Source organism: Ruditapes philippinarum, unplaced genomic scaffold (assembly GCF_026571515.1).
Source record: "Ruditapes philippinarum isolate M1 unplaced genomic scaffold, ASM2657151v2 ctg166_1_1_1_1, whole genome shotgun sequence".
Lineage (NCBI taxonomy): Eukaryota > Metazoa > Mollusca > Bivalvia > Venerida > Veneridae > Ruditapes > Ruditapes philippinarum.
In genome coordinates, this window is record NW_026855289.1 from 1,861 (window position 1) to 16,340 (window position 14,480).

At 33.4% G+C, this 14,480-nt stretch overlaps 1 protein-coding gene and 1 long non-coding RNA gene across 2 annotated transcripts; both read left to right on the forward strand.

Moving 5' to 3' along the window:
- The first annotated feature begins 2,964 nt into the window (after positions 1-2,964).
- Positions 2,965-6,189, forward strand: LOC132742756 (uncharacterized). The gene is made up of 2 exons (XM_060731217.1): positions 2,965-3,141; positions 4,288-6,189. Exons 1-2 carry the CDS (start codon positions 3,076-3,078, stop codon positions 5,776-5,778), a joined length of 1,557 nt encoding a protein of 518 aa, XP_060587200.1. The 5' UTR covers positions 2,965-3,075; the 3' UTR covers positions 5,779-6,189.
- A 3,237-nt stretch (positions 6,190-9,426) lies between these two features.
- Positions 9,427-11,445, forward strand: LOC132742760 (uncharacterized). Its single transcript, XR_009627473.1, has 2 exons — positions 9,427-9,634; positions 9,894-11,445. It is a non-coding gene; the product is annotated as an uncharacterized LOC132742760 (long non-coding RNA).
- Positions 11,446-14,480: the final 3,035 nt, after the last annotated feature.

The window sequence follows — 14,480 nt, forward strand, 5'->3', positions numbered from 1 at the left end:
GGATTTCGAGAAAATAAATTTTGACCTAAAGTGTTGCCACACATCGATGGCATATTTCTATTTAAGATAGTTTTATTTCTCTTATCAGCGTGTCTTTAATAATTGTTTCAAAATCAATAAAAATGGACCTAGCAGCATTATCTCGCAAGAATCTGCTGTCCATTGACCCCTGGTCTGCTCAAGCCACGTGCTTACACGTGTTCCGTTTCTGCGCCATTCGCCCCCTCTGCATTTCGTTTGCACCCCCTTGTAACGTGTCTATCATTTGTAGGCCGCTTCTGATTCACATCTCTGCCCTGACTCCCCGCTCATCTTCGTCCCATAGCTCTCCTTACACCTCTACCTCGTGGCATTGCTGTCAATTTTAAATCTCACGTGTCGACTATAACTAGCTTACTGAGAATGTTGTACTGGGAATGTTGCACGGGATTTCGTGCAATGCATTAACCCGTCTAATGAAATTATACCTATTCTATACGCTAACTATAACGGGAACCTGACTTATGAAATAAACAAAACGTTACAGTGTAACAAAAAAAAAATATTTTATTTCTTAAGCTAAATAAAGGAAATTATTTCCATATAAATAATTTATATTATTATTATCGAGGGAGAAAAAAAATAGCAGGCGCATATACATGTAGGCCCTTACTAGTGCCAGTTTAATTCCGTTTTTTTTTTGTTGTTTTTTTTTTTTTTTTTTTTTATTTTATTTTTTTTTTTTTTTTTTTTTTTTTTTTTTTTTTTTCGTTTTTTTTTTTTCGTTGGACAAAATCACGAGCAGTGCTAGAATTAGAATTATAAACGTCAAGATTGTCCAATGAAAAAGCGACGTTACAAACGTATTAATTTATATTTATATGAAATATTGTAGCCCTCAAAGCCGACAAGTTGGTAGGTTAGAAGGAAATGGGTAACACGTTATAAAGGGAGGAATTTCCATTGAACAGTGTATTACTTGTTGAGGACATGTTCGATATTCTTTACAACTTTGAAGAGAAATTATTCGCATGGAGCTAATATAATGTATAATGTTTGATTTGATGCATTAAACACATGGCAATGCTGGACAGGTACCTAACTTTGTTCTGTCAAAGTTTTGTACCCCTCCGTAGACTGATTTTTATTTTATTTGTTAAAAAGTGCGATTTGTGGCCGGAAACTGCTAGGAAACCGGTAACTGTTTATTATTTGATTTCTTTTTAAACATACACGGGGCAAGCCAAAACTAAGGCCCGCTTCGCGTCTTCCCCGTATAACTAGCCACTGGAATAAATATTTACCTTCGTTATTAGCCTTTGCCACATGTATAACGCAAGGCTGGTCTCCACGTTGACCAGTGTTGTGTGACCAGAATGTAAACTGTAGGCTTAACAACTTCGAATTTTCCTCTTGATATGTCAAAATTGATAATACACCTAACTATGGTCACTAAAGACAGAACGTCGCTATATACAGGGGGTCACTAAGACAGTCTTTACTGTAGTCATATTTTCAAAATATAAAGGATGGGCACGCCCATTCAGTGATTAAGCACGTAATAATCATGGTTAAGGGATACATTGAAATCGGATACGAATATCACAGTTAAGGGATACAATGAAATCGGGCACGGAGCAACGGGGTTTTTATGGATACATTGAAATCAGGCATGGAGTATCACGGTAAAGGGATACAGTGGAATCGGGCGCGGAGTAGGTTAACGGATACAGTGGAATCGGGCACTTTGTATCACTGTTCAGGGATGCAGTGAAATCGGGGACGGAGAATCACGGTTAAGTGATAAAGTGAAATCGGGCACGGAGTATCACGGTTAAGGAAAACGATGAAATCAGGCACCGAGTATCACGGTTACGGGATACAATGAAATCGGGCACGGGAAATCTGGATTCTATGTTTGTCACAATTCCCCTTATAAAAGCCTAGTGTGACTTTAATTAGTAATACAGGCAGTCCGGTTAGATCAATAGGTAGAGAGAATCGGGCGGCCCGGGTTCGATACCCGGACGGTGCAGGTCACTTTCGTTGTGAATGATCATGAAATCTTTACATAGGTCATTCGCACTGTATTTCTGTTCTGGCATGTAAAGAAAATTCAGTTGCTTATGAAAACTAATACTGGTAAACTGCTTGACAGCCTGCCCAGGAACGATGCGGTGGCTGAACTGTGTTCTGGTAAATTCAGTGTGGCTAACTGTCGTGATCTGGAGTGAAGACTACCAACACCACCACCAATTGGTAATACATTAGTCTTCATTTCTTCCATTGTCAGGTTGGAATGTATCCCATTTTTATGGCGGCAGATTTCTGCGAGTCTTTGTATCGTCGTGTCTTCGCCTCGAAAGTCGAAGACAAGATAAATTGGCCAATTATGGTGTCTTTGCATTTCGCCTTTTGAGGCAAAGACACGACGACATGACAAATACGGGGGCGCCGATACGATGATTTCTACCCACCGACACGATAATGCTACAGAAGGAGATCATTAATTGCAACACTTTAATTGTTGAAAATTGAGTACCGCTCAAGGTGGTGCTAGGGGGCGTGAGAGATATTGCACTTTTTCATTATCCCCCATGTAAAGACACTCAAACCGAGTCTGCAATTTTCATGCAATTTTTTTGTGATAAGTAATTAATATATTATCATATTTTATTATCCCCCTAAATTGTAGAGCATAATAAGATTTACTGAGTATATAAATATGCATACAACAGTTGCGAGGAATATACATATGCACAGTATCGATTACATTATCATAAAAAAGAAACAACAACAGGTGAATTTGTTTTGGTAAAATAATGACTTATCGGGGTATATTGTTGTCTTAATCGAAAGCAAAAGTTAAGACTACGTTTGTTTATTTATTTATTTATTTATTTATTTATTTATCTATCTATTGATCTATTTATCTATTTATTTATTAATTATACTAATATTAATGTTTAGACGCGGGACTTGACAAAATCAATTTTTGGTGTAAGTAAAATATCAAAAGCGAGAGCGGCGTTGACCTTGTCAATCAAACACGCCTCGAGGCTGAATCTATCACGGACAGTACTTCCTGTAACAAAAATGTCCGTTCTGTTTTATCATATACGGTGTTGTTTCAAGAATAAGATGACCAGGAAGGCTTTACGGGTAGGTTTTTTATTTTTATTTTTGTATACATTGCTTGCAATGTATACAGAGTTATAGCTGCATTTCAGAAATTAATAGGGTCAATGCATTTAAGAAAGTTTTAGAGCTGCATGTGTCCATATGAGCCAAAATATTTTTAAAAAAAATGTATTAAGAGTTTAAGAAAAGTATGAAAGGATTTAAGATTTATGAAGTATATATTATATAATATGTTATGTGCGATTAATGACTGATTTTGCAGTAGGTCTATTCTACTGCGTGAGTAACGCAGTATTTTCGCCTCATTTTACTTAATTTAATAGATATATTACGTAAAAAAATACTTAAAACTGAATATATCAAATTGTTATACTAGTTTATACTAAATTCAATTAATCTAAAGTTAAAAATTTAAAATAATATATATATATATATATATATATATATATATATATATATATATATATATATATATAATAATATATATATAATATATATATATATATATATATATATATATATATATATATATAATATATATATATATATATTATATATATATAAACTGATTTCTAATTTATTTACTGAATTTGATGTTTTTTTTTCAAATGCTGTCAAAATGTTTGCTACTGTGCAATACAAAACAGGGAAATAATTAAGATTTTATTTTACAAAGTTAAGAGCAAGAATTGTTTACCTTGATAAACAAATTAAATTTTAAAGCTCATTTATATTAATATCACATATTTTCAATAGTTTAATTCGTCTGAGTGATATTTAAACGTTATAGATACTGTTAAACCTTTAGATGATGAACATCGAAATCAAGTTCCTTTTTTTTTTTAGTTATTCACTGGGAGGTGAATAAAAATAAATCCATAAAAAAAACTTTTTTCGTAATTACCAAAAATAAGGGATAATGTTTAAAAACATATCGCTAAATGTTTGAAAACGTATTGCTAAATTATTCAAATGTGTTTAAAGCCTTGTAAGATCTATTGCTAAATGTTTGACAATGTATTCCTGAGTGTTTGAAAATGTATTGCTAAATGTTTGAAAATGTATTGCTAAATGTTTGAAAATGTATTGCTAAATGTTTGAAAAATGTATTATTGAATGCTTGGAATGTCATAGTTAAATAGTTAATCAAACATTAATCTCTTTCAGACTGTCACCCTGTTTGTATTCATGTGCTGTACATACAGTGTTTATAAGTTACCAAGTCTTTACTGGTCCTTGAAATCCAGTCAGCATCAATCCGTCATCGTCAAAGAAAATTCTGTAATGAAAGATCGTTTAGAGGTAGACCACCGCCAAGTTAATGACATTTCTAAATCTCAAAACAATGATATTAGAATTGAAAACAATTTTGAACATAATCTAAACGTGTCGACAGCAAACAGTATTAACACTGTCAACGGCAGCCGTGCAACGAATGAAGGGAACAAAACGGACAACGGTACAAATATAGAATATGACAAATTACTCAAAGAAATCGATAATGGTATTGAAGCCGATATCAAATATAATACACTGGAAGAGGATATAACCATTGGTGAATTTGTTTTCGAAAATGAAGATATTGAATTTAACATAAATGATATAGATAACTTTCGGAAAAAGTCTGAAAAATTGTTTGAAACATTTCCAAACCACCAAAATTCCACAAAATATTTGATTTACTTTTGTGAAGGAAAGTGTGGGGGATTGGCGGACCGATTAAAAGGTATCACAATGGTATACATGATGTCTCTCCTCACACAAAGACGTTTTGCTATCTCTATGGATACACCATGTGAAATTGAACATTTTCTTCAACCAAATCTTTTGGACTGGTCATTCCCAGACAGGGAAAGTCTGGCTGGGAAGACGGTACAGATTATAGATTGTTTTGAACGACATGATGCCTATGAGATAGATCTGCAGAGATATGATCCTGACCCTATCAGTATGCTGAAAGCTGAAGTCGTATTAATGAAAGCTAACCAAGACTGGACAAGGATTTTCAGGAAATTGAGCGTTTCACCAAAACGATTTCCGCAGCTTTATCAGTATCATTCAAGTGAGCTTCTAAGAACTATCTACATCGGATTGTTTAAACCTTCAAGCGAACTTTCACATTCAGTGAATGAGTTTTTTAAGCAGAAAGTAGGTGATAAGAAATTAGCGTGTCTTCATGCCCGCATGGGCGAAGCGCTTTATCAACGGTACACATACCGTGAAATAATGATCCCTCTGCAGTTTTTAAAGCGCTTCGATAACCGAGATGATTTTAAAATAATGATAGCTACAGATACGGAAAATGTAAAGACTATTGCTAATCACATGTATAAGAATTTTGTTGATACCAGTGGACCAATCCTACATATCGACTACATGCGGAATGGAAGCATGGCTCAAGATCTCAAATGTGCCGGTTTCATGAGAAGTGTGGTCGATCACGTGGTTTTACAAAGGTGTGATAAATTAGTTCTTACCGGAAGTGGATTTGGCGTGACGGCAGCATCAATACGTCATACATCACGTGGGTTATATGTTTATATGAGAGGTGAAGCTGTTATGCCAACTCGGAGGGAGCTTGTACGGGAAACATTCCAATGGAGGTGCCTTTCGCCATCTTTTGACTCAAAATTTTACAGCAATATTTGTGATAGTTAATTGTAATCTATTAAAGATGTACAATGTACACATTTAATTATTTGAAGATTGTGATACTATATATGTCAATATATTATTATGTTTCTGTTACCGGTACTATTGTCTTAATTCTTATTTTATGATTATTTATTATTGTCTTTATCTTTTTAACTCACCTATTAACCAGGGTGGAAGAAGTTGGTTGACTTTAAGATCTATATGCATGCTAACCTCGTAATATTTTCACGTATCATTACTTTTAGTATGGAACAACTTTACTCGAGAGTTGGTATGAACTATTGAACTAGTAATGTCAGGATCTCTAGCGGTGTAGGTTCAACCACGTCATGGGCTTGTCGTTGTTTCCTTGTGCAAGAAACTCTACACTGCTTGCTCAGTACTGGTTAGTTCCAGGAACGGATTCGAGAGTGTGTCTATAAGCTTAAGCTGTTAGCTTCCTAAACGATCGAACTAAAATAAAATTCTTAATAAACTTAAGAAGTTCGCCAGTTGCGGGATCTAGACCAACATGTGTAACTTTTCAAACCGCATAGTCCAAAGAGCCTTATATTATTCCCTCCGTTATTCTTCCAGACAGTGACTCAAATGTCACAAATAAATTTAAATATAAAACTCAAGAAGCAATTGTCATTTCAACGATACGAACACATTCGTCAAAAACATTGAATCTTCATTTTCTGTATGTATTGTATAACAATACTCAAAAGGCACTCAGGATTTCCATAGATGTCCGAAGTCTGCCGAAAAGAACCGAGCAGATGTGTCCAAAGTGTGACGAAAAGAACCGAGCAGATACAAACACAATACCACATTATCACGTGATTACAAACGCTTATTTGATTGGATTATACGCCGAATAAGATGTCGTTGGTACAGAGAGGGATGTAAGCTTCTCCAAATCCCTCCAGAGGCGTGCACGTCGCGGAGAAGGCACACGGCAGGTCAAGGTCAAGTCATCTTAAGTACCAGAGGTGATTGGTTGACCTGTCGTGACTAACTCTGGAGGGTTGGCGCTAATGAGAGCCGTTTTTGTTATCGTCAGTATGGAACTTGATGCCTGGCCAGTATTGTCGTACTCCTCTACCACCAACGAACGAAGAATAGGCTTCAGGAAGATTCAGCTTGAAAAAGACGTCCCCGATGTGACTACCCTAGTGGACCGGCACGGATGCTATATTCTCGGACAGATGGTTATACCGGCGCCGAGTATAAATAAACTTAAACTGACTGACTGAGGGATGTAAATATAGTTACTTGCCCCTCACCGCTTGGGACTTAAAGTCAGGGACTTTGGATTCCTTCATGTGAGGAAGGTATTAATTAAGCTAGCTTACGGAAGGCCACTGGTTTTACTCAGGTGCCCACTCAATCTGTCTGAAATAATATACGAAGGAGCATCTGAGGTCTTCCTCCAGCACTTAAACCCAAAGGTGTTAGTCGCATTGATTTGACCTAAAATATGTTTAATCTTGTTATGTATGTGATAAAATATCAATATATGTTTAAAGAAATTTAAAATAGAAAAAAAAAATCTAAAAAAATCTCATATTGTTTTAGATTCTTTTCGTCAATCTTCTCTTACAATATAACAAATATATATAATTATATTTTATTTTTTTAATATATTGATATTATATTACATGGATAACAAGATTAAACAAATTAAGGTCAAATCAATCCGACTAGCACCTTTGGTTAAATCTGGAAAGTCAGTGAAATAATTATGAAATTATTTATTACAACAATAAATTGATGAATGAAGGTTTTAATAGCATTTGGCAAAATACTTATGAGCAAGCCTGTAAAAATATAAAATATTTAAAAGTTTTGCAAGAAAATATTACCTGGGCAGATCACAAAAAGTTACCGGTAAAGACATCTTGTTTTTAATGAGATACCATTAAATTTTGAAGCTTGGGAGATATATAGTTTATAATCTTTCATTTTGTTAAAAAGAACGTATTTAAAGTTATATTTGACAGACTGACTGACTGACTGATTGATTGATGGATGGATGGATTGATTGATCAACTGATATATTACAACAAATAAGTTTTACCGACCTTTTTATGGTTAAATGTTCTCGAATTATTCAAATTTTTAAAAATTTCGACACATAAAAATTCGTCTTATATATACGATTTGATAAAAAACATAATTGGGACTTTCATTTAGCTTCGACATATCGAGAAAATCGACTTCTTAGAAGATCGCCACACAGACTCACCGATTGTAATGTGGTTTAATCAGCAGACTCGTCCAATGACTAGTGGGTTTTTTAAACTATATTTTCATTATTCTCATCTTCATCAAAGACCAACGTTAGGTAAACAGGACACGATTTTTTGTGTACATATATATTTTTAATATATAAACATCCGTTTAACGCACCCAACCTCATCGCTTCATGAATATAATTTATTTTATTTACGCAAACTCGGCGTTTCGGTTTTTTTTTCGGTTTTCCAATTTGTAATTGTATATCTTACTTTTATTCATACGCATGAAGTATAATGATGTTGATACAGTTACAACTATAGTATTTGAGACACAGGAACCGAAATAATAAAAGGCACAATGCGATGCGATTCGACGTGTATATGTATATTAAAGGGCACATATAAGAACTGTCGTCACATGAATGCCTTTATATGTGTCTGTTTATCCTCAATGACCGTTTTTTCCGATGGATTATTGGAATAAACTTATCAAACTTACTTATGAAACTATTCTAGTATTATAATATAATAAACATTTAGTAGGCTACATGTATAGATATGGCTATTAATAACCACGTTCTTTTTATCGTACTCAACAAAAGTCATATCACGTTGGTTCTATATCAAAAAAGCATTTTTTTTTTTAGAAATTTAATATGCATTCACATTTGTACATACATGTTTAAAAAAAAGAGGATCGAGTTTTCAATTCAATAAAAAATCAACAAAGAAAACAAATATTGTATCATTTTAAGCTTATTTAAATTTATAATGAAATACGTATAAAAGGAAAGAAATTCTGGGTCTCAGGAAACTATATTTTGTTATGGACTACAGTGAATTTATTTTTCACCAAATCTCGTCTAAGATTTACATTTTAATAAAAAGAAAGAAAGAAAGAAAGAAAGAAAGAAAGAAAGAAAGAAAAAAAGATAACAATTTCAATAAATAATAGATAAGATATGTGCGCCCTTTTTGTGTTATCCTAAGTAATACTATAGTATAACTGAAGTACTTTATTTTATTTTATATACTTTAACATATGAGCCGAGTCACGACAAAACCAACATAATGGGTTTGCGATCAGCATGGATCCAGACCAGCCTGCGCATCCGCGCAGTCTGATCAGGATTCATGTTGTTCGCTTACAAACCCTATAACAAGTAGAGAAACTGATAGCGAACAGCATGGATCCTGATCAGACTGCGCGGATGCGCAGGCTGGTCTGGATCCATTCTGGTCGCAAACGCATTACGATGGTTTTGTCGTGACGCGGCTCATATAATGTTTGATTTTACTGCCAGTCCTGTGTAAAACAAAATGAAAATGTATTATGACACATAATTTATTATGAATAAATGAAATTCATAGAAGCACAGTGTGTACCGCTGTGTCGTCGTATATATCAATAACCGTAGTGCAATAATTTATTTCCGCACCTACTTGCATACTTAATAGGGGGATTTTTTTTTCAAATTCGCCTTACTATCTGGTTTATAAATAGAACGAGCCGGTAGTATATATACAGCTGAAAATTCTTCAAAATAATTAATTCAGACGCAAAGTAAGGAATAAGCTGGTCAAAACAGAAGAAAAATTATTCAAAATATAACTTAATTTTGGCACAAGATATAAAGGTAAATATACTTATATTAAAAAATGTGTGTTTGGAGTAATACTATTGCAATAGTCATCAACAGTTTAGAAAAAAATAAAGGTTCGTTTTTTTTTCAAGATTAAAAATAACAAAATGTTCTAAAGGTTTTCCCGAAATTTCATACCATTATTTAATATCAGTACATTCTATATTTTGATATCAAGCAATTAAATTTGATATCAAATTTTAATTTATCTTACTGTACACGTTTTCATTTAAATAATCTTTAATTATTTCAGAAAATAAATCTAAAGATGAAGAAGATTTCTATCGTTGCGGTTCTATTGGTGTCGTTGGTTATTCTGCAAACTATCACGGAAATGAGCTCAATGCCGGTTCACTTTAGAAGAAAAGCCACGTGTTGTCAAAGAAAATGCCGCGGCAGTAAAGTATGCGTAAGATATGGTAGGGAGTGCAGATGCAAAAAACCAATTGGTTACTTTATATCATAAATCTGTTCAAGTTACCGTTCTTGGTTGACATGATTCAGTTACCTCCCTTGACTTTTTGTCACAGTTTTGTCGTCTGCAACATGGGAACAAATACTCGGAAGGACGCGAGGAGGATGTGTTGTCATCCCGCAAGAGGTGACTTCGGAGGCAAGAATGTATTTCGGAGTTGTCTATAACTTTAGGGGCTTTCATTCATGTGTATATAAGGACACTTAAAATGACGAGAGTAACGAACATTTTTCTTGAAATAATTGAAAACTGGAAAGTTACGGGTCTGAATAGAAATCCAGTCATTAATAGAAATCCAGTCATTATATGACATCATGTTTGTGACGTGAACTATACGTTGTGAATACGCTTGACATATACAATCATGTAAATAATTTGTTTATAATCAAAAGTTTTTTTTATCAACTATGAATTTATTAAAAGAAATTGTAACCATTTATATATTGCTATTGCAAGGGTTCTTTAAGTATATGTTAAAGTTTATCAGTACGTATTTCAAAATTAAATTGGTCAGGCGCGACCAATTTAATTTTGCAAATACGTACTAATAAATTTAAACCTGTTTAGTTTTATAAACTGTCGTCTATTTACTAGACTGATTCACAGCTTGCCGATTTACCAAAGTAACTTGTTACGATTCATTTGAAATACTCCAATCTTTTTATTGGACAAAAAATAATTTCACTCATTCTGTTTAAATAACCCTTGCAATAGTAAAATTATTTTAAAGGCACACAATGCCTCAGAAATGCATATCTATCAAAATCTTTAGAAATTTCAAGCATGTGTAAAATAACGTTTTGATAATAGTTTTAGAGCATGATAGATGTTTAACAGCGAAAGAAATTAATAATGAATGTGCAGAAATGTGTAGTAAAAGTAGCAAAATGTAAACAAAGTAGTACTCTGACTTCCATACAAAATACTTATTCCATATAATTATACCAATTGCCAACAGCGCAAAAGAAGCAAAGATAGTTAATTTATGTTGCAAATGATATTTTTTGGAAACTGTAACAAGATATCAAAACGTCAAACGTTTTTTTTTTTTTTTTTTTGAGAAATAAAATAAATAACATTTCTGAGGCATTATGGGCCTTTAAACAAGTTGACATGTTTTCTTTTTGTATTTTCCTAGTATGATGCAAAGAAAATATGACAATTTACCACGTGAAAAGTGCAATATGACTACCATAAGATATTATGTGTCACGTCTTCGTTGTTTACAACAAGGCAAATGTTTGCTACAAACAATCTTCATGTTGATATTATTTTATATACTGTTTTACATCATAGATAAAATTGCTTGAATTAAAATGAAAAAAAACTATTTTGATTTATTTTTTATACTTACTTTTTTCTTTTGTGTATTTATAAGACATTGTTTAACCACGAATGTGTATAAAAAGGATGATTCGAAAACGATATTGAATGATGAATTTTCTATATTCCATGTCCCTGCTTAAATATCGAATACGATAGAATAAATGATTTAAGAACGTTATCGAATTGTAACTTTCCTTTCTTTTATGTCCCCTGCTGTACTCCATATTTTTATGTAATATGAAATGAGTGACTGGTCGTTTAGAACGATGACGAATTAACGAATATCACTTTTTTGCCTATCCATTTGCTTTTCACGTCCCCAATTGGACACCATACATTTGTATAAATCTGTAGCGAAAGCGGCTTTCACTGACAGAATAAACAATTGTGTTTAACAGTTTGAATAAAGATGTTTGTTCGCTGAACAAGATTTCATAGAAAAACTTTCAAGGACATCTCTATCTCAACCACTTGGCAATGATCATTAGGGATTATTTTTACGAATTTTGCTCAAATGATTCCTGTCTGTTGGTCGCCAGAGCTAAAAAAAGGGGAATTTAAGTTTTAAATTTTTCCTCTCATCTTCTCCTCAGCTACCTTATAGATTTTGATAAAACTATATGTATAAAGAAATTATCCTTAAGGCGACATTAAGCTCAATTTTCCCTGTCAAGTTGGGCTGTATCAGTAATATAATAATATCAAAAGAGTGACTATTGGTATAGTTTAAACTTTATTAGTACGCAGCCACGCGAGCAATTTAATTTTGTAAATACGTACCACCTTAGTGTTTTAAATTATTTTTTAAAACAGTCGATTTACTAGACTGATTAACAGTTTACCGTTTTACCAAAGTAAATGTGTTACGATTCATTTGAAATACTGCAATCCTATCGCACAAAAAATAATTTCAAACACTAAATTTACTTAGTGTTTGAAATTATTTTTTGTAAATAATTCCATTCCACCGAACAGATTTCCACCGGAGCTTAAAATAGAAAACACCTTTAAACGATATGTCCTCAAATACTTAGTAGATTTTGTTGAAACTGTACAGCAATGATCATTAAGTAGATTTTACAAAAATGCTCAAATGAAAGTCCGAAAACGCGCCGCTTGGCATTTTGTCGTGCTGTCGCTGGCGACAACACGACGCACAAAAGTGTTCCAAATCAGTCACTATACTATGTAGTCCTCTGTAAAAATTGAAAAAAAATTGTTCAGGATTGCTTAACAAAATAACCGCCACAGCTACAACTAGAAAAATGTTTAAACGACATCTCCTCCTCAACCACTTTGCAGATTTTGATAAAACTTTACAACAATGATTATTACGTCGTCCTTTACAAAATTCCTCAAATCGTTCCGGTCAGTTTAACAAGGTCTCTCGTTGTGATTAAATCTTGTCCATAAAGATCATATTCTCAGGTGAGCGAATAAGGGCCATGATGGCTCTCTTGTTTAAAAAATTGCATCTGTCCCCAGATCGTAAAAAATGCATATTCCGTATTTATGAAAGTTCAATGGAAAGAATGATAACGAGTTTATGAATGACTGTACAATATCATTCAATCTTTACAATAATGCTAAAATGCCTAAATGTATAAAGATTTTAATACATTTAAGTGTCACGTTTTAAAAGTGTACATAACGAGGATTGCTATTTCTGTTTATAATATTAGGTATATATAGAGATAATTATTCTGCTTATTTTAGGCTTACTTTGGCTTTGAATTCGGGTTTTTCATTTCAAAAATTAAAAAATTTCAATATAAATTACAACAAAAAAACAACAACAACAACATAACCAGCAGTTTCGAGTCTGGACATGCATACTGCATGGCACGGCCTTTATTAAATTTTATTGAGTTGCAAAGAGTTTTATTTTTAATTAAATAAAGCCTTTCATTTATCCTATCAAAAGTAGGAAGCCTTGTACATGTTTCCTCTCTTTTTTCTCTTTTTCTTTTTCTTTTTTTTTTTGGGGGGGGGGGGGGGTGTGGAGGTGGCTGTTGTAGACATGCACTAAAAGATAAACACTTCCGTTCCTGTCTGAATATTAGATCCCATCAGGTAAAGTGCGGTATAGAAAAACATATATAAAAAATGTTCATTTGTCCCCATATAAATAGTGAATCATTTGTTCATTTGTCACGATGGTCGACTTTTTTTTTTTTGGCTTCATACTGCATGCTGTAAAGGGAAACCCCTTTCTCATTTTATTAATTCCTTCCTTCATTTGTGTTGGTTTTTGCGAATGTATTTGTTTTTGACGATATTCTAGTTCCTGGAGTGTTTCAAACCTGATTTCGCGTTTAATATTGACTCGTGTTTACATATACTGCATGGCAGCCGAGAACATTGTATTTTTTTATGTAGTTAAGTGCATTTCACAAGGATACAGACCAGAAAATAAAATCAAAACAGGAAGCCTGCTACAAAAGAATGTACTTTAATATCTTTTTTTATATCACAGTTTCAGATAGCAATAAATAACATGAAAACGAGTACATCCGACAAGAAGAAAATAGTAAGATATTTATTAATATACAATGTATGTTTATAAACATATATATAATTATAATGTTTATACATAAATCCCTCTGAGTGCTATAAGCAATAATATCCGGGCTGTGGTACCAATATAGATCCAATTTGACCATGATACTCCACCCGATTTGACCACTTCTTGCAGTACTTTGATATTGAAAATTGCTAAAATTAAATGCGCCGCGTCATGACAAAACCAACATAATGGGTTTGATCAGGATCAGGATCCATGCTGTTCGCTATCAGTTTCTCTACTTGTTAAAGGGTTTGTAAGCGAACAGCATGGATCCTGATCAGATTGCGCGGATGCGCAGGCTGGTCTGGATCTATGCTGGTCGCAAACCCATTATGTTGGTTTTGTCATAGCGCAGCTGAAATATAATTAATAAGAAGACGTCCATTGTTATGATTCAGAGATGTGGGGCAGCAATTGACAAGAAAGGATAGTAGTTCACCTCCAATGGAAAAATAGATAAGCTGGAGGCCAAA

Excerpts from the sequence above, each read along its gene's own strand:
- LOC132742756 (XM_060731217.1), top strand. The coding sequence starts at position 3,076 with ATGTCCGTTCTGTTTTATCATATACGGTGTTGTTTCAAGAATAAGATG. Across the intron at positions 3,142-4,287 it reads TGACCAGGAAGGCTTTACGG|ACTGTCACCCTGTTTGTATT; the intron begins GTAGGTTTTTTA and ends AATCTCTTTCAG.